The sequence below is a fragment of the Festucalex cinctus genome, chromosome 12 (assembly GCF_051991245.1).
Source record: "Festucalex cinctus isolate MCC-2025b chromosome 12, RoL_Fcin_1.0, whole genome shotgun sequence".
Classification (NCBI taxonomy): domain Eukaryota; kingdom Metazoa; phylum Chordata; class Actinopteri; order Syngnathiformes; family Syngnathidae; genus Festucalex; species Festucalex cinctus.
The window spans coordinates 9,565,069-9,585,097 of record NC_135422.1 but is presented as its reverse complement, the minus strand read 5'-3'; the positions used below and the strand labels follow the sequence as shown (position 1 = coordinate 9,585,097).

Genomic DNA, 20,029 nt, shown 5'->3' with positions numbered 1-20,029 from the left:
GGCACAAATTATCCAATATTATTACAAATGTAAATAATACTTATGCTATCATGAAATAGCAAGACCAACATGTTGCATGTATTATCTCATTTACTCCCAATAACGTATAAATACGTTTTTTTAATGTTCTAAGTGTCCCAAAGACGTATTTATACGTTTTTTTGTTTTTGTTTTTTTTTGTGGTTTTTTTTGTTTTTTTATATGCTAGAGCTTACAGAAGGCTTTGATGCAGCCTCTCAACTGCAAAGAACGGTTGCAGAAATGGTAGTTATTACACAAATGGCCAGCAGGTGGCAGCAGAGCAAAGGAGATCAACCAGGGCCATCTAGAAAAAAAGCTCAATTACTTACAATTTTAAATAGATTTGCGAAAACTGATTAAACTTAGCTCTCTTCTAATGCGAATTGCTGCAAAACGGAAACAGATAGAAACATACTTTTTTTCCTGATGAAAGAAGATACTTTAATCTTTCTTTTGATAGGTTCCATGCTTTTATAGCAAAAGAACACAATATTCTGTGGGCCTTGCAAAATCAGTCAAAATCCAGTAAAACAGCCGGGAGCGAACGGGACTGCTTCTGTGAAAATGGCTGGGAGTGAATGAGTTCAATACATATATGATATTAACTATTAAAAATGCAGACACTTTAACATTACATTCATTTTAAAATTAATATTATTGCCCTTACTAAATTAGAAAACTTAACAAAGCGTTTTAAATTATGGAAATAAATTTGAAGATAATTGAAATTAACCTATAAAATATTTGTGTGTGTGTATATATATATATTTATTTTTGTTTTGTAATACAAGTGTACTGTACATCATTTCACAAGTGAATGTAGCTACTATCTGATAATGAAAGAATGTTTTACAGAAGAATTTTTTTTAGATACGTTATATTTTTACAAATGTTTTTTTTTTCACTGCCTCAGGAGATATTAACTACCGACCGATAAAGCAAAAGTTAATTAAAATGTCGACATGTGGCTTCAGTGTAGTAGGCGGAACGAAAGTTCGAATTGGAAGTTTCGGTTTCTGATCGGCCCACGAACACAACCGGAACAGCATGCTTACAACAAGACGTCCGTGTTGTTTGGAATTCATAGAATTAGAACAAATGTACTTTTTTTTTTAACCTCATAAACTCACTCCCACACTTAAACGTCATGTTGTGATGGTTAAAGCATAGAGGACGCGATGGAGTGTGACATTTTGGACTCTTTGGAGCAACTCGGGTGAGTTAATAACCGAGATAGCATGCTAACGCATAGCTTTACATTGTCGGCCCCCCGCCATGTTAAAGTCGACTATAATTCGGCTCAAAAATGTCTGTTGAAAATATTTCTACCGCTCAGCTATGACGGTCCCTTGACGGAGGAGGCGGTGTTGCTCCAAGCCGCGCAGGATGGCCTCTCGTCGGCTGAGTATGTGGACTTGTGCCGGTGGTTGGTGTCCCGTTTGAAGCCGCTGTGTGGCCTAGAGGAGAGCATCACTACCGGTCCAGGTGAACCGAAAATGACTCGAATCGACTTCATGTATGCTTATATGTACATAAAATTCTAACAATTAGAAAGGAGTGAAGGAAACATAGCGTTTTAATACAAATATACATATGTTCTCTTTTCCACCACAGCATTTAAATGTTTTGTGTTAATTAAAGCTGTGTCCACACAGGGGACATGGACAGCCTGGAGGTGGACATGAGGGGCTTGCTGAAGGAGCTTTGCTGCCCGTATGAAGTGTCAGCGATTCTGAATGGAAACACGAAAGACCATCTCAAGTTTGTCTGTAAGTCACGCTCAACGCTGACATGCATTGGAGCTTCTAAAGGCCGATGAACCTGGAGTGGTCGTAAGTGCCACGCTAGTGTTTTTGCTTTTTCTTTGGCTTTTTTCTGTGGAATTCTTTTCTAGTGATGCAGAGAGCAAAAGCTTGTTAAATCATTATAATATTTTACTGTCAGGTTATACAGACAGTTTTAACATTTTATTTATTTTTTTTGTATATTTTTTAAACATATCAGATTGAATAATTGGTGAATCAATTTATTGTAAGTAATCAAATGGAAATTAAAAAACATTATTATTATTATTGTTGTTATTATTATTATTATTATTATTATTATTATCATCTCAGGTATTGAACGTATTGTGCACTGGTACAGTTTGAAAAATAAAAAAAATTAGTCCTGCATTAATAAATGCTTTATGACAACCACATTTTGACAATTTGGAACAAAGGATTTTAATTATTTTTATTAATTAATTAATTAATTAATTTATTTATTTATTTATTATTTTTATCCATCCATCCATCCATCCATTGTCTTAACTGCTTTTCCTCACTTTTATTTATATGTAATTCTTTCCATTTTTTAAATTTATTTTTTTATGCTAATTACTTCCTGTGGAAACTTTTCTTTTTTGTTCCACTGTGCTGTAGCCAACTTTGTGTTCCGTTATGTATTTCTCCTGTAGTGTTTTTAAGCTCCGAGCTTCAGGCGGCGCAGATTGCCGTCAGCAGGCGAAGCGGCGTTCGGGGACAAAACGCGGGCTCGCCGTCTCGGGAGCTGCGGGATATCTGCCAGACTTTAAACGTTTCGCTGTGTAAGGGACAGGATGCTGCGGATGTCCTCTCGCTCATCCAAAACAAGGTGGAGTTCACTTGTGTCCTATATGCTGTTTGAAATAGTTAAAAAAAAAAATCCTGAAAGTGAGTTGGAATGTGTCGCTACAGGTGGACACACTGCTTGAGAAGTGCCCTGATGGCACAGTGGGAAAACCCGCTTTGAAGACAGCGCTCAGCGGTGAACAGTGGGTACGAGATGATGATGATGATGATGATTGTGCATCATATTTGATCAATCTCTATCTTGTTTTTTTTTTCTTCTCAAATACTCTTAGTCATTTATTTCCCATGTGGTCTTTTAGTTTGATAAATTAACTTTTTAAAGTGTCACAGAAGTATTGTATAAAATATTTTGGGTGTAACTCCACTTTCAGCCACTAGATGGCAGCACACTAAAATATTGATAAATGTGAAAGAAGAATTTGCAACAATTGGGATTTGTTTACTGTGAAAACGGAGACAGATCATTCCACTGTAATTGTGTTTTGGTTAACCACAGCTTGTTTTCTTGCAATATATGTTGAAATGTGTTTGTATTATTTAAAAAAAAAAATCCATAAAAGCTATAAAAACATGTCTAGAGGGAGTATTTAAACATATATATATATATATATATATATTTCGTGGATTTCACTCGATCTCTCACAAAGGTACCACAACATAGTGGTAGGGAATAACTGATGTAAACATTGTATGGTAACGTATGAATAACGATTTTTCCCGTGCATGTCCGTTCCACAGGAGAAGCTCTTCAGCATGAACTTGATCATGTCATCAGAGTACGAATGTCGGCGCAGGATGCTGATCAAGCGGCTGGATGTCACCATCCAGTCGTTCGGGTGGTCTGAAAGGGCCAAGGCACGTTCATCCGTTAGCTACACTACAACCTCCAAAGCGTAGAGTTCAACCAACATGAACTGAAAAAAAAAAAAGTATCTCAAAAGCATCATCATGCCAGTTAACTAATTCATTGAGAATCAAAATTGTTGCCACCCCTCTTTTAATGGAAGAAAAGCCCTTAAAGATCACTTAAAAAAAAAAAAAAAAAAAAAAAAAAAAAAAAAGACTCAAAATTGACAAAAGTAGGAATACAGTTCCTGACAATTAATGAAAATTGTTTTAATTTTAGAGTCTAATAGAACTGTTTTAAAAATCAAATTAATAACTATGTTTCAAGTAAAAATGTAGGACAAAGTATTGTCAGACAGTCAAATGTTCTTCTGCTTTAATTCATATCGTTGTAAGCGTTAGGGGATCAAAAATACATTTTTTAAATGCCATATTTTTTAAATTAATCGGCCAATTTAGATCATAGCCATGTCTAATTTGAAGCAAAAAAAAAAGGCTTTGCTGCTCTCATATAGCATTTATTAGCAATTACAAACCTTTTTTTTTTTTTTTTTTTATTACGAGCAGATTTTTGCTATTTGTTGCAGGGCTCATGCCTTAATCCTGAATAGATGAGGTTCATTCGTTTTTTTTTAATTTACTGTACTTCTATTTGTAGTTTTTATAGACTTATTTCTGTCATTTTGTTTCCAACATTTTGTTTTGATATAAAACAGGAAGTGGACCTTACAAAAAACACATTTGTATGTATTTTGCATTTGTCTTTATATTTGAATGTTTTTTTTTTGTTTGTTTTTTTGTTTTGTTTTTTTGTTTTTAATTCAGGTGAAGGTGGACAGAATGGCTGACGCGTACCAGCCCAAAAGACACGGGCTGAGGGCCGAGTCCACCGTGGACGTCGCCACCCTGCTGGCCGCTAGAGAGGACGTCTGCAATGTGGTCAAGACCAGCAGCGGCGCCAGCAGGGAGAATACCGCCTGCGCCGTCAACAAGGTACGAGCGCGGCACCGCCGCCTCTCCTTCTGGGGATCAAACATTTGCTTTCAGATTAGCCTTTTCAGCTCCCCTTTCAGGAAACAACAAGTTGGGGAATATAATACAGAAACATGAAACAGTAGGACACGTGCAATGCATTCAACAGTTTGAGAAAGGTCAAATAAAGTTTATTTTTATATTTAGAATGTTTGTTTTTAAAATACTGTGCACTCAATCTTTTTTCCTGATATTTCTTAATTTAATACTTTTTCATTTTATTTTTAATTTCATAAAATAATTTAATAATTAAAAAAGACTGTACCAAATGCACTTTTTTGTATACATTACAAGTTTATTACAATTTTTATTGGCATTTTTTAAAACACATTTTGTACTATCATTCAGGCTAAATTGAATTGTATTTTTTCCTTTTTAATCACACAAAACCAAAAGATAGACTACAGGTCTTGTTTATTTTAATTTTTGGTTTATTTTTATTTGTTTTTGCTTTATTAATTTTATTAATTTTGTTTATTAAAATTATATTCCACAGTTAATAAGGCGCACACAAGAACATCATATGTAAAGTTTTTTTTTAGTCTTTTCTTAGAAACATTTGTACACATTTTTAAATTAAAAAACAAAAAAACAACCATATTAAAAGTGTGTGTTCCTACATCTCAACAAAACTCATATTGCGCATGTTTATCAGATCCAAATGGGAAGAGTCCCTGACCGAGGTGGACGCCCGTCAGAGATAGAAGCCCCGCTTCCTGAGATGCCCCCTTGGCAGAAAAGGCAAGATGGAGGAGGTGGATGGCGAGGAGGTGGAGGATGGCGAGGAGGAGGAGGAGGAGGAGGAGGTGGAGGTGGTGGAGGAGGCGGATGGCGGGGAAAAGGAGGAGGAGGAGGCGGAGGAGGAGGTTGGCGTGGTGGGAGACACAACCACGATGGACACGGTGGAAAGCGAGGACGGTACCATTACTGACTTCTTGTTTACGTATTCTTTTTAATGACCCGTCAAAAGTTTTGAATGAAACAGAAAAAAACTCGGTCTGTAATGGATTATGCAGTTGAACATTTTTGTACATGCAAACATAGTCACCTCTCATTGTATAATGAATATTTTAACTGTTTTTCTAAACTCCTGCTCGTGGAATAGTATGATAATTACACCACCACTTCACCAAAGGAAACTAAACTTCCCCTCAAATAGTGACCACCCCGACTCAGTCACCATGTTGACCACTTAGCCACCCAGTGCTGCATCCACTTCAGAGGTCGGCTGCACAAATGTGACCCCTGGTGTTCTTATTGAGAAATATTTAGAGGTGCCTCATATTATTTTGAATGACAATATTTATAAAATGTATTATTTGGTACAGTTGGTGGCAACAAGCTAGATCTGGCTTTGGACCTGAAAACGTCATTTTTGTTGCGAAAGATCATGTGGCCATCATATCTGAAAGGCCGGTTCACTTGCGAGTCAAATATTGAATTGCAGCAGTGCTTGTTGATGAAGGTCAACCACTGAAAAGTAAGATGATCACTGCACATCATGCGATACTTCAGTGGTATTCGGGGGCATTCGCCTGAAAGCAAACGTTAAGCTCAAATAGTGGTGTCATTTAAACAAATAAATAAGAAACTGTATTAGCGCCGTCAATTGCATGTAGACATAAAACTCTTTTGCTAACCATAACACAGTTCACAGGAACTTGTGCAGTATTAATGATTTTGTTATGTGGCGAGTCGCGACAAGGTCTTTAGTTTCGCAGACTGAGGTAGTTACTCCATAGACCACAATGCCATTTATGTCTATGGTTACATACCTTTATTGGTTCATTGTTTTATGTTTGTTTTTCTTAGTCAGATTATCAGTGTATTGTGATTTCCCAGGATTGTTGTCGAAGTGATCATTTGAAAATGTAACCACTGGCAGCAATTTATAGAAATAAAATGTTGCATGTTATTTGCTTCATTTTTGTGAGAAATCAACATGATCAGTGTCTTAATAGAAATGAATATCGTGAACATAATTGGAGCATATTTGTTATTTCAGCAGTGTGTATCAAACTGGTAGTCCTTTACATGACATTACACCCAAGAAGTAGCTGAGTTTCCAAAAGGTTTGTGACCACTGCTCCAAATTAAAACTAGTTACTATTCTGAAAATGTGCAAGGACAAATAAATGACCTCACCCCATCGGACTGCGACTGAGTAAATAATCACTGCCTGGCCACAATTGAACATTTTCAAGATATTTATTCGAGTCACATTTTTTCATACTCTTTACAGTATTTCAAAGGCACGCCGTTTTGTTTTTGCATCAGACTTTATACAGTTTGTACAGTAAAGACGCATAACAAATCTTACATTGTGTACATTATCAACAAAGACGTGGACAAAACGGCCAAAAAAAAATAAAAAATAAATCACTTTGTTTTGCACTAAGACTCCATCAGTGTTTGAAGGGGAAAAAAAAATCAAACTTTGAAAGTCATTTTTAAGGACTCGAAGACACACACTGTCTTTCGTGCATGCATGTGCCTTGTGCTTGTAACCGACCTCCATGGATGTTGCCGTTGAGCACACACAAACATCACTCAAACTTTTTCACTGCAATCAAACTTTCCTTCATCTTAATAAACAAAAAATACAGTCTGGAGGCACTTGATCAAATAAATGTTTAAATAAAAACTTTCAAGTTAAAAAAAATTCCTTTCTTGCTGTTCTTAATCCTTCATTTGTCAGCTTCTGCTTGCTTTGTCAATTCACGTTGGTCGAAATAGTTTTGATGCAGCACAGAACAGTTGAAACTACTTCATCCAGCAATCACCAATGTAAAAAAACAAAACACTATAATACTGTTTTGGAGAGTTGCGGGTCAGCCTAGTAGTTGTAGCACGTAGCATATTTTTGGCATTCTCAGATGAGGCGGGAGTTGCGGAGGTACTGGACTAGCACCTTGTAGATGAAGGTGTACTGGGACAAGGTCTGGACCATCATCATCCTCTGCTGGCGTAGCTTCATCAGCACGGTCTTAATGTCCAGCATCTGTGGGACCATTAAATGGGACATGATTGGAAACATAGGAAATAGTCTGGCTCCTCAATACAAAAGCTAAATAACACGCTACAGAGGTTAGCCTGCAGTGTTTCTCCTGCTATTTACTGTTCAGTACTCGCAAAGTCACCTTTTTGCATTTTTATGAGGAACCTGTAGTCTGTTCTTTGCCATGTTTGTGCTCTTTCTGAAATGCCACAAGAGGGCGCCAAAGCCATTTTTAAATAGGAACGTAGTCCTACTTTTCTCTTTAGAGCTTTGGCGCCATCTTGGTACCAAGTTCAAGTGATTTATCTCGGCAGAACATACTGACCTCGTTGTGCTCCAAGCAAGCGATCATAATTTCGGACAGGATGACCACGCCGCTGCGCCCCACTCCAGCGCTGCAATGTACCAATACGGGCAGGTTGCTGTTCTTTGGCTCGCTTATGCTGTTGGTGTGCCTCCGCACCGACTGGATCTCCTCCAGGTAGGCTGCAGACACGCAACACAAACAATTTAGCATCAAATATTAACAACGATAGAAGAAGAAAACCTCCCGTGACTCACTGAGGAAGCCTTTAAAATCGTCGGGACAGCCGTGGTCCGGCCAGTCCGTGTACTGCAGGTGCCACACGGTCCTCTCCTGGCCCGTCACCAGGTGTTTGATCTTCAGGCCTGTGGTGGCGTAGCAGCCCGACTCGGTGCGGAAGCGCGTGGTGATCTTGAAGCGGCCGTACGTCACCGTGTTGTGCCGCGAGCCGAGGCGAGGCCAGTAGCGGAAGCTCTTTTCTCGCCCGCTCTCCTGCGCGACAGGCGAGAGACAATCGCTTTCAACATGACAACGCTTGAGTGAGTTTGAAACTTCACGTTATACCTCATCGTTCTCATTCACCATTTACAAACTTCAGAACGGGAAAGGGCCTCCTAAAACAATCAACGTACCTCTTCGGCGGTAACCATGGCAATGATGGCGACACTCTGCTCCCACACCATCTGCCAGAAGTCTTGGCATGTGTTGGAAAGAGGCCCCTGGCTGGCGATGTAGTTCCACTCGTGTCCTCCTACGTTGATCTGCCGAGACAAAAAAAAACAAACACTTCCACTTTAAGAAAACATGAGAGAAAAAAAATGAAGACACAAAAACAACACAAGCTTAAAACCTGTCACACCACAAGCCTCCCGTCACTCTCTTGCGACGCAGCATGCCGCACATTTTTCTGGATGCTTGTGTCATTTGTTCTCACAGATAATGCTCACAGGCCACACCATTGGATGCAAGGGCTCATCAAGTTTCGCGTACATGCTCCGCCCACGCACAATGACAAATGTAAATGTAAATGTTACATAATTTAGCATCACCCTTTGGTCTACTTTGCATGACTCAAGTTTGGTAGCAATCAGACAAAACCTCAAGGGCAAGTTCATGAGAAGCAGGGCTCTAAAATGGCTGCGTCAAACCAAAATGGAAGATTTCGGGGTTCCTAAACCTTTTTTGTGGGTTTACGAATTTTATGCTGCTAAGTGAAACGGGTGAAAATGTTCTAAATCTTGAGTAGTAGTCTGTCTTTAATCAGCTAGATAAAACGATTCAAACCAAAATGGCTGACGTCCTTTGTTATTCCAAGTATGGATTCTTGAGACATTATAGTGAGGCCAAATTTCATGTTGCCAAGTCAAGCTTCATATGCTGAATTTTCAAAATCTCTTCTGGTTCACCTTCAGACACCTGCAAACTTTTTTTTTCTTTTTTTTTTTAATTAATGTGGCTTTAGGCATGGAAATGCCTACAAAACTTCATGTTGATGTAAAACTGGCTTCAGTTGCTGAATTTTTGAAATATTTAGTAGTAGCCTCAATATTTAAGGCTTATGGTGAAAAGTATCAATCAAACTTTGACATCTTGTATTGGATCTGGTTGTAAAGTGCGAGCGCTTACTTTAACGTGTGACGCGTTGATGTATCCCGTGTTGTTCTCTTTGGTGGGCACCAGCTCCACACGAGTGTCATCGTAGGGCAGCACGTCCTGGAAGCGGTTCTTGTCGGCGCTCTCGGCCATCTGGGCGACTGTGCACTCGGCCGCCGGGCGACATTTGGGGATGCTCTCGTACTCTTTCAGCAGCTCGCCCATCTCCATGTGCCGCTCCAGGATTTTACACTGAATGACATACCAGGTAGTGTTGATTTAGGTTGTTTTTTTTTGTTTAGTTTTTTTTTGGATTTGTTTTCTCCGCCAGAAAGACGAGACTTGGAAGTCGGGCAATGCGTTCACACATAAAGCTCGGACATGATGTGAAATCTCGGTATTGTGTGGTTAGGTTTAATTCAATAATTTGATGTTTTTGTTTTTTTTTTTGTCTGCATTTCAGATCTCCTGCTGTGTTGGTGGTTCTTGAATGCACCATCAAAGGTAAAAGTGAAAATGTTTCTGCTTCTTTGCTGTTACAGTTACTAACAATAACCAGTGCAGTGAAGTCAAGTTAGAATTTAAGATCTTGCATTAAAAAACAACAACAAAAAAAACAACTTGATAATTTCCATTTTGTTATTTTATCAGGATTTTACCTTTGAATTGAATGTTTTTATTCTTATTTATTATTCTTTGCCTCGGAAAGCACGGCAGATTGCCTTGTGTATAGATTACAGCTCTGACTTGCTCCCAAAGTCCCGATTCGCTATTTGTGGTGAGGTGACGTCAGAAAACGAGTTCCAAATTGATTTGTATGTCATTATCCAACAGATGAAAATTTCAACGTTGATCAAAATGGTAAAAGCGTTTTATCTACACCAACAGTGAGCACCCAAAGCGCTTCCCAAACTCTCACATTTCTTCATTTGAAAACTTGTGAAGTACAGAGACAGACATCAACATTGCTTTCAACTCCTACAACTTCTAAAAGTTCTTCTTTTGAAGTTTAATTTAAGCCAAAGATAAGAATCTGGCTTGGTTATTGTGTCTAATGGTGTTGTACAATGGCATCAGGTGCATCCTGTAGCTAAAGTAGTTAGCAAGCTAGCTGGTGAAATGTTTACGACAGGACAAACAACCTTGGTTTGTTGCCATACATGACTAAGTGAAAGAGAAACCGGCAGCAAACAAAGGACAGAGGTTTTGCTAAATTACCAAGATAGGCTTCATTTTACTGAACGTTTGATTTGATGCTGATTAGCTGGATAACTAGTTACATAGTGTACACATTCATCCACGGTTGGGTATATTGCTGGAATGAACCTGCCTGCCAACACAAGATGCATGCACACACCCCACATGGCGAATTTATTATTAATTGCTGTGCACGGTTGAAAGCTAATCCAGGTGGAAACAGTTAACCAGTTTAGCTAGAAACAAGTCAAATGGCTGCTAAATTTCACTACGTGTTTATAATTCATTCTTACCCTCTCGTCATTGGAATCTCGTTCAGGCTGGTCCTTGACTTCACTCTGCATCGGGTGCCGGGACATCGACAGGCCGTTGAGATGGGCCACCTTCAGGGGCCCCATTTTCCTCACATCCGACCGCACGCTCTTCTTCATGCCCTGGCGTAGCGAGAGGAGCACATGCAGGGGATATGGTGAGGACGGCTGCCTGTGTGATTCTCACAGCCAGCAACGGTAGCTCGCTGTTGTGGGTGGGGACGACAAACGTCCCACTGGGAGCATCTCCAGTGAAATGTCACCCAGCCAGTTTCCTGACGTGCATCTTTCAAAATTGAGTCTCATACCACAACAGCTGATTGTCACGCTGATACAATGCTGAAGGCTAATTAGATTGAATGTTCTTGTATGGAAGGACTAGTGACAGAAAATTAGCTTACATGGAAGACTGAGGGGGGAGGGGGGACAAAAGCAAGGTGCTGGTACTTTTGTTTGTAACCGTTTAAGATATATGAAACTAGCTAGTAAAGTGGGTGGAAAACCCGCAAAAAAGGTAATGTCGTTGGGTTGCAGTAATGACTCGTGTGGGTTACAGCGCTGAATAGTCCAAGGTGAAGTCAAGAAAAATTTAACAATGCAGACGTCTGAAATAGGGCTTCCACCAAAGACTAATTTACTAGTCACTGATAATAATCGCAATTACTCAACTAATCGGATCATATGTGAATTGCATCATATTGCACCAGCAAACAGCTGCTATTATAAAACCATTTAAGATGTGAGCAGATTAAAATCATATACATTCAACGCTGATTTATCTTTGCTGCTTACACAAGCATTCCTGACATGTTTGTAAAATGATGGTGCAACTTATATTGAAGATACTTTGGTTGAAATAATTTTAGCTGTAAATGTTTAGTACATTTTAAAACGGAACAAAAAAAACAAACTATACACTATGCATAGTTGCACACAGGAAAGCCACCTAGAAAAATCTGCTTTGAAAGGGGCTTTAAAGTAAAATGTTAAAAAAAAAATGTAAAAAAAAAAAAAAAGTAAAAAAAAAAAAAAAATTTTTTTTAAAAAATGTAAAAAAAAAAAAAATATTTAAAAAAAAAAATGTAAAGACTCACCGGAGGAGGTAAACCTTCGATGGTCTTCTTGGCCTGAGGCACATCCGACACGGGCCTCTTCTTGAAGTCCTTCTTGGACTTGTGCTTGGCGTCGCCGCTCAGGTCTCCCTCGGACACTGACGGCATAATTCTGGCTTGCCGCACCTCGCGCAGGTACAGAGGCGCCGTCTCGTGGATCAAAGGATGAGCCTTGTAGGTGAGGGCGGCGGCTAGCGAGGGCTCCAGGGACGAGCCGATGGGATAAGCAGGCGGGGGCTCAAGGGGTGTCTGTTGTTGAGGAGCCGTGAAGATGTGATGTGGAGACTCCTCGGGGATGATGGCGGCTACTGCGTCATGAGAGAGCGGCGTGTGGCGCCCTGAGTCGTCTTCAAACTCCTCCTCATCGCCACTGCTGTGCACCAGCATGGTGGCATCAGAGAGGGATTTCTTGTGGCCGTACTGCACGTCTTCCTTGGTGTCACTCCTGTCTTCCGCCTTGGCACGCTCCAAAAACACGTTGAGCTGGGAACCCTGCGAGCGACCTCCGCGCGGGGCCGGAGGAGGAGTGGCGGCTTCGACCGCCGAAGAGGACGCGTGCCGCTCTTTTAGCCGCATGCCCTCGAGGCTCTGCGCCAGTCCGGCTATCTCGATGGAGTTGCGCTTCTGGGCGTGGTAGGGGGGCCTGTGCGTGGGTCCGCTCCAAAGAGGCTCGGAAACCTCTTGCAGAGAGTGAGCCACGGGCAAGCTGTCCTCCTGGAACGTCTGCACCGAGTGGTGCACGCGGCGCGTGATGATCAGGTCCGGGTTGCTGCTGCTGACGTAGAGGTGGCGCGACAGGTCCGGCGTGCTGTTGGCGGGTCGGGGGTGAGCGTACGGGTACGGCGGCGGTGGCCTGTACACCTGCGTCCGCATGATGTTGGGCGCCGGGTACTCTTGGGCTTGCTGTAGCTGGACGTTGGTGAGCTCTGGGACGCTGACCGCCCCCACCACAGGTCGCCTCTCGATGGGGTAAGGGTGGTACGGTGATGGGCTGTGGAAGCTGGAGCCCATGTGGAAAGGATAGTGGTGGTGGTGCTGGGCGGCGCCGCCATGTTCTCCTCGGATCTCAGGCTGACTGTAAACAAGAGGGTCCGGCCTGCTGTAAGCGTACGAGTTCCCGATGTTCAGGTTCCTCATGGAGTGGCTTTGCCGGTGCTCCTGGGACAAAAGCATCCCCCCGCCGCCTCGATTCTTCTGCCGCATCACCGTCTCGTAGTCCGGAGTTGCGCGGTAGGAAGGCGGGATGAGGGCGCTGTGCCGGTGCGAGGGCACGTAGTCGGGCCGGGTGATGTCGCTGGTGATCGACGGGTTGGAGGACATGGGTGAGGGCTGGAGGTAGTGCTGGGGATTGGTCAGGGAGCTGGTGCTGTGGGCGCTGTACACGCTGCCGTTACGCAAGCGCCCGCCGCTGCTGTACTCCATTGGTGGGCAGTCCAGGCTGGTCTGGGAGTGGTAGTAGTAACCGTTCTGGCTGTTCATATACAAGTTGTCTATGACAGAGGAACATGTCCAGGATGAGCGCCGTTGATGAATACTGGCAACAAGTTGAACGTTACCTTGCGATGAGGTGTAAGGCTCCGTGAAGTGGCCGTTGTAGTGCATTGGTGGCGGGGGCATCATGTAGCCCTGAGGCTTTGGCTGTTGTTCACAAAGAAGAAGAAAAAACAGAATGACTTAGTGCTCTTGTGATGTTTATACAAAAACTTGTACAATTATTTGGCATGGCCAATGCAGTGATGTTAGATGACCACTAACAGTTGATGTACCCCAATTAACAGGTTAAAAGTCAGAATGTTGGTGTACTGCATAACTGCACTCATGGCATTATTCTTGTCCAACCAAATTGCTTGGTGGGAACTAACCGTTAAATAACAAGAACAAGCATAGAACTCACCAGGGACAATCTTGTTGATGATCTACGTCTGACTGGGTTGATGACTGTGGACTGTGTTTGTCTGGTGAGAAAACAAGCCAGTCAACCAACCACCAAAAAATAACACATTACTTTAAAGGTCACTTAAACGCATGGTCAATAATATACTTTCTCTCGAACACAAATATGCAGTCCTAATTTTAGGAGAGAACACAAAAAAATAGATAAAAGTTTTTTGTTTTTTAAATTGAACTTGCTTAGATTCAACACATTTACCAAATAAAGGGACTATAAGAATTTCTGAATTAGACACAATTCAAAGATCAAAATAATCGTTAACGTAAATATGTAGGTAAAGCGGTGTCGGGGGATAAAAGGTGGCACAAATACAAACAAAAAAAGCGAATAACTTCATAAAGACAACACTCATTTCTTTATGATCTTCCATTTGGATGTATTTGTATTTGAAACGTGCTTCTTGGCTAACTATGCTGCTCACCCCTTATTTGAAGGCGGAGAGGGACGAGAGAGCATTGGAAAACGAGGAAAGGCTAGAGTGAGGAGGGACTTCTGGGAGCCCTCAGGAGGCATGGGGTCGCACTCCTCCCTGAGGGGGAGGGGGTATGAGGAGGTCAGAAGTGAGTCTTCCACAAGTCAGGAGTGGCGCTAGCCAGACAAGCGACAAAAGAGGCAGGAAGTGGGTCAGACGTGTGAAACTTACAGGCTGCTCTTGTTGAGCTTATAAAACTTGAGTCTGGCCAGACACATGCGACACACATATTTGGAAGTTTCCATGTCTTCCTGTGGTACAAAAAGAAAAAGGAAGTGAAAAAGAGAGACAGCGAGAGGATTACAGCTGAGAACGCATTCCTCCACACAGACTTTCAGCTGACGCGATGTGACTTTAATGGCCAGACAACAACTACACAGGCACATTGTTCTGACTGGCTGAACCTAATTCCAAAAAGAGAGCGCAATGTCGAGAAGGTGCAGGGGGAGAGAGCGAGAGAGACTTACTGTCTGGAATTGGACACTCTCCTCTCTGTTGAGCAACTCCAAGGCAAAGAAAGACCTGTTGTGACTCATGTTGTTAATTTCATTCCACCTGCACAGCCAATTCAAGCAAAAAGAAGAGAACACATGAGGTCATTGCAGTCATAGCAAAATGTTCGCGACCAACGACACGCATGGGAGAGCAAGTCTACTATTCACGTTAGGTACAAGAGTGAGACAATGTTTATGGAGCTGTCCGTCTTCCGGACTCGGTTCCTTTAAGGCCAAATTTAGGTTTAAGAGAACATTTGAGAACCACTTGGATTACCTGAATAAATGAAGAGGCCTGCCATTTTTGTATTTGACAAAGATGCCATCGAGGCAGGAGCCCAACATCACGTCCGTGCCTGTGTTGTCCTGTTTACGCAACATGTGAAAAGTGACTCCTTTTGTAAAGGGTTGACATTTCATGGCACGCATTTTAGGCCAACCAGAACCGACCTTGGCTTGATAGCTCTCATGGCCGTAGCCCTCCATTTTCTCAACCTCCTGCATGTACAACATCTCGGCCTCAGGGGACGACAAACCCCTGAGAACGATACAAGTCAATAAATACAAGTGAGGACCAAGACAGCTTTCAAGAGAACTCTGTTGTGGTTGAGTGGATTACAGTTAGATTACCGTCACTGTTGTGTTTATTAGCATTTCCCAATCCCACACACTAGTCCATAAACCAAACCTTCCTGTTTACATTCTTGAGACCAGAACAGGGACTACTGAGAATACGCTAATGGCGCTCACCTGTAAGACTGATAGAGAAGTGCCACTTTCTGAGTGGCCTCCTCCAGCACCCGCTCATCCTGGATCCAGTCCTGCAAGGATAAAGCCCCAGTGATGCAAAGTGATGACAGAAAATGCCACCAATGGGCAAAGATCGCATTTCTTCATTTGGGTGCAGCAGATAACACACAAGCTGCTTACAATAGGGAACAGCGCAAACTTCTGGAGAAACTCCTGGGAATCGTAGCGATTGAAGTCTCCAAAATCGGCTGTGAAAGGAAGAAAAGATGTGTCAAGAAAAGTCCATTATGTCATATGTGAGAGGAAAACTTGCATTTAGGAATGGAGTATAGTAACTGTATTTTTCTTTCAGATGTAAACATGTCAACACAACCTCAGAATCTCCAGCCTGACTGCTGGCAACACTCACAAGCACCGGTATGTTCACTATCCTCGGTATCAGCAATGTTCGAAAACACAGCCTCCACTCCAGCGCCTCCGTCGGGGAAACCCCAATGTGAGTTACACCATTTATTTTAGGCACAAATTGACTTTTGTGTTTTATAGGCAGTGGCGGAAGAGCAAACAAAAATCTGCAAACGGTGAAGGCCTTTGAGACACAAAAGAGATCTCAGAGGTTCTGCTGTGCTAAAATGCAGGCACACAAGCAGTAGAGCCCGATATAACTTCGCCAGCAGTGTTTGAGATTCTTCTGGCTGGCCAAAAGGTTGGTAGGATATGTCAGGCTTTGGGTGCATGCTACTGGAATGCAGATTAACACATTTACAAGTCTGTGTCTGTTTTGAGAATATAATTTAGAAAACATTTTAATAACTACATTATTAAACATTACCATTATACTATATCCAAATGTTCTGGAGAAATGTAACTAGATGTATATGTGCTGGTACTGCTTTTTTTGGTTAGCAACAGAGTGTAAATGGGCTCAGTCATTGACTTTTTATTATTCAAGGGCGGGCTAATGGCATCAATGAAGAAAAGTATTTACAGTTAAGTATACAGTATTTATAATATTTCCGTGTGTAGAAAGTATATGTCTATTTGAGGTAGACTCCTCTGCAACAGAGCTACTCAACATCCCAGCCACTAAATGAGGCACTACCTGCGTGCAGTGCTCCATGGGCTGTTGTTGACATTGCGTCTTATGGATAATCACTATTTGTCATGCCAGTAATTACTGTGTCTGAGACAGCAGGTGATGAAAACAGTTCCAAAATAGCAGATGCATGTAAAACATTCATGTTACCTTGTACGGCTAGGCTAGCCAAGCGGATGGCTTGTTCTAAAGTGCACGAGATGCGGCCCTCCAGCACGTCCTTCTTCAACTGTAGATAATACTGATATCTGTAAGAACAGATCAGAACAGATCCTCTACACGTTAGGAAGCGCGAACGTGTTTGGACGGTTAACTAGCTCAAGATGTTGTGGTGTTTGTCATAAGTGTACTTTTGGGACCGCTAGCGTTTTGTTTTTGTTTTTTTCATTTTCATGTGTTATTTGATACTGTAACTTCTAACATGGCTTAACAGCGTGCGCGAAGTGTGACAAAAAAAAAAAAAAAAAGCGAGTCATTTCTTTATTGTCACCAGTTAATTGTGCGCGTTGCTCCAACTGCCATCCGATGGAAATTGAAATCTCTGTCTTTTTAACACACTAGAAGGTCAAAATTAAAGGGAGAGAATTATTGTATGTAATTGTCCAACTCTTGAGAAGAGAATTAAATTGTACACAAAATGTTTTAACAGTCCACAGCATGAATTTACAGTAAATGTGACTAATTAATGATAACAGACAGAAAAACTAAGCTGTCATGGTATTGCAGGAAGATCATAGCACTGACTAAAAATGTGCTGCCATTGCCTTTATTGCGCTCAGCCACTCTATGGGAGCATTTACTAGACATGCAGGGAATGCTATGATAGACATACAATGGGGATGATGAACATTGTACTACAAAATGTGGGCAAATTAAGAATGCAATGGTATGGTATTGACCACTTACGTTAGCCGCTAGCCTTCGCCACAATATTATTTCTTTGACCTTTACAGGTTCCACTGTGTTATCTAGTAGTGTTTCTCAGCATTCAGGCAATTTCTTTGCATAAGTCATCTTTTTTTAGTCCATTTTGGACTAAACAAAACAAAACTGTGTTACCTTGTGATCTCCTGTTGCAGCTGGGCGACACTGGGGATGTAGAACACAACTCCAAAGTAGACGGTAGGCTCCACGCCGTACTTGTCCAGCTGCTTCTTCAGCGGCTTCTCCAGGTCGATCCATCTCTGCTGGCTCTGCTTGTTCAGGTACCAGAGACTGAAGAATGTTATCTAGTGTGTAGAGAAAACACATAAGACTAAGCATGTTCTACTGTATGGTATAAATTTAAATCAGTAATAGCAAATGTGTTATCTAGCCTCCTCTCAACAATTCAATCCTTGTCATTTTCTTGCTGACAAGGCAACAACGCTCTCCTTGTACATGACAAACCTAATATGGGAAAAGAACAGGCAAAGCTGTCTATTGCTGACATACCTCTCTTAACTCCAGTCTCTGGGCGACTGCCTCCAAGCATTCCTGGCCCGTGCTCTCCACTGACAGCGTGAACTCCACAAACTCGCCATTGAGCTGCTGGATGCGAGTGACCAGGCAGCTCTTGCTGGAAACGGTGTACCTTCTCGTGCGCTTGAGCTTCAAGCCGAAAGGCAATGGCATGATTCACGCCGGTGCAGATCCCTGGTGTCTAGTCTTCACAAATGACTCGCCACGCTGTTCTTCCTTCTAATAAGACCTTATGAATGGTGTAAATCATGGGGCTCATTGTCAGACAGACCTGAAAAGGTGACACAAGGTACGCTATTAGTGGGTAATGATGTCAGCCCTTATTTTTTTGGGTGATTATCATGGCGCAAAACTTCTCTAACTTCCTAAAATAGAGGCCTATGCCATTTAAGTTTTGTTTACAAAACATGAAAAGCTTAACTAAATTCTGATTCTATTATTATATTTATTAATAATTTAAGTTAATTTCAGGGATAGAGTTGAATGACCTGTTTAACTTAGGATGGAGCTGATTTTAGCAAAAGGTGACCAGCATCATGAGAAGTTGAAGGCAAAAAGGGTTGTATGACTTCTTCGGACTTAAGCGATTACTTTACTTTAAAAAGCTGACAATTGTGGTCTACTCATTTAGTTACACAACAGTACAGTATTTAGTCTGACTTTGTACCTTTGTAGTCGCTCAAACCAATGGAGACTGCGCAGGTGTACATCATTCAGTTTAGCCAACTGTTTTTAGTTTGATATAGCAATGCATTAATAAAATAATGTAAACAAAATAAGAAGTTCTGCACAGTTCTGAATGTAATTTACCCTAGTGAACTCACCCTTCAGTCATTAGTCGGTTCCAAATACTTCCAACATTTGAACTCTAGCGTTAAATCCCTGCCCCCTTTAACTTAGCTGAGGTTAGAATGAACAAACGGCAAAACTACGCTTCAACTCCACTACTACATGACAACTACTGCTTTAGCATTTATCGCACCCAAAGCTCTTGATCGCAAAGTTACCGACCCGGTACTTAATTTCGTCTCGGTAGTCTCTCGGGTTGAGTTATATAAACGCAAAAACTGCAGGTTTAGCTCTAGCTTGCTAACACAGGCCCAGCAAAAAGACGGCACCCGCGAGTAGCTGACGTCGCCGGTAAATATTTTGGCCGGAGTCGCTTGACATTACCGCTGATCCGCCAGTAGAGTTTAAAGGTCCGAAGAGGGCTTGCGTCCCAGCGGCGCCTCTACCACAAATCAATTGCAATCTTTACAACTGGAAATAACTACATTAAATGGCGAATATGTGAGTTCCTAGGTCAGGGCGAATTTGTCACTCCATGCCCAAGTCCGCGTCCCGCATCACTCAGGTTCCAAGCGTGTTTTGCTTCCTGGGATAGGAGGCGCAACAAGTGTCTTCATCCGCGGATCTACAACTTTTGCGTTTTGTTTTTAGTCCGTAAAACGCTAACACAAACGTGCAGTTTCCTTGAAACATTTATGATTGCAAACGAAATGACACTATGGCTAAGTAAAGTTAGTAAACAAGCTCTGAAAATATGTAATAGTAGCACCGTCGCGGAAGGATACGCAGAGATTTTAGGGGGAGCCGTGACCTCAGACAGCTGGAATGCAGAGTGGTGAGAATTCTCCAAATGCGACAGACGGACAGCTGCCCGGCCCGGCTTGCCGCTGACCTCCATATATTTACCTTCCACCTCGGCTGATCGCCCTTATCACGCACGCTAAACATCGTATTGTGTAAGAATACCGACGTTTGTTTGTAACATAACCC

The 20,029-nt window shown here is 41.8% G+C and overlaps 3 protein-coding genes across 4 annotated transcripts in view; 2 read left to right on the top strand and 1 right to left on the bottom strand.

Moving 5' to 3' along the window:
- Positions 1-1,022: 1,022 nt before the first annotated feature.
- On the top strand, positions 1,023-6,426 carry LOC144031097 (protein FAM98B-like). Its single transcript, XM_077537842.1, has 8 exons — positions 1,023-1,237; positions 1,358-1,506; positions 1,677-1,790; positions 2,480-2,655; positions 2,739-2,819; positions 3,372-3,488; positions 4,305-4,472; positions 5,167-6,426. The coding sequence occupies exons 1-8, from the start codon at positions 1,200-1,202 to the stop codon at positions 5,440-5,442; spliced, it is 1,119 nt and encodes a 372-aa protein (XP_077393968.1). The 5' UTR covers positions 1,023-1,199; the 3' UTR covers positions 5,443-6,426.
- A 274-nt stretch (positions 6,427-6,700) lies between these two features.
- LOC144031094 (tyrosine-protein phosphatase non-receptor type 21-like) lies at positions 6,701-19,696 on the bottom strand. 2 transcript variants are annotated; one of them, XM_077537832.1, is made up of 20 exons: positions 19,424-19,696; positions 18,224-18,521; positions 17,849-18,018; positions 16,940-17,037; positions 15,874-15,941; positions 15,694-15,764; positions 15,394-15,481; positions 15,221-15,309; positions 14,917-15,004; positions 14,621-14,700; positions 14,399-14,506; positions 13,921-13,981; positions 13,583-13,664; positions 12,009-13,516; positions 10,897-11,037; positions 9,440-9,658; positions 8,446-8,574; positions 8,071-8,305; positions 7,835-7,995; positions 6,701-7,512 (listed from the first exon to the last, which is right to left on the bottom strand). In XM_077537832.1, the coding sequence occupies exons 2-20, from the start codon at positions 18,401-18,403 to the stop codon at positions 7,384-7,386; spliced, it is 3,705 nt and encodes a 1,234-aa protein (XP_077393958.1). In that variant the 5' UTR covers positions 18,404-18,521; positions 19,424-19,696; the 3' UTR covers positions 6,701-7,383. The 2 variants fall into 2 exon arrangements, with proteins under 2 accessions (XP_077393958.1, XP_077393959.1); XM_077537833.1 differs by lacking the exon at positions 14,399-14,506 and having other exon boundaries at positions 19,424-19,693.
- LOC144031096 (potassium channel subfamily K member 10-like) overlaps positions 19,477-20,029 on the top strand; it is a 26,107-nt gene continuing 25,554 nt past the window's right edge. Inside the window, exon 1 of the mRNA XM_077537840.1 lies at positions 19,477-19,995. The gene's annotated coding sequence lies outside the window, so the exon portion shown is untranslated. The remainder of the gene's footprint in view (positions 19,996-20,029) is intronic.

What these genes read in the sequence shown, in the direction of transcription:
- LOC144031097 (XM_077537842.1), top strand. Translation starts at nt 1,200, where the DNA reads ATGGAGTGTGACATTTTGGACTCTTTGGAGCAACTCGG. An exon ending in GACTCTTTGGAGCAACTCGG is followed by an intron (nt 1,238 to 1,357) that starts GTGAGTTAATAA and finishes TCTACCGCTCAG; the next exon opens with CTATGACGGTCCCTTGACGG. An exon ending in GAGCATCACTACCGGTCCAG is followed by an intron (nt 1,507 to 1,676) that starts GTGAACCGAAAA and finishes GTGTCCACACAG; the next exon opens with GGGACATGGACAGCCTGGAG.
- LOC144031094 (XM_077537832.1), bottom strand. Translation starts at nt 18,403, where the DNA reads ATGCCATTGCCTTTCGGCTTGAAGCTCAAGCGCACGAGAAGGTACACC. An exon ending in TCGAAGGTTTACCTCCTCCG is followed by an intron (nt 11,038 to 12,008) that starts GTGAGTCTTTAC and finishes TCGCTACGCCAG; the next exon opens with GGCATGAAGAAGAGCGTGCG. An exon ending in CGATTTTAAAGGCTTCCTCA is followed by an intron (nt 7,996 to 8,070) that starts GTGAGTCACGGG and finishes GCGTGTCTGCAG; the next exon opens with CCTACCTGGAGGAGATCCAG.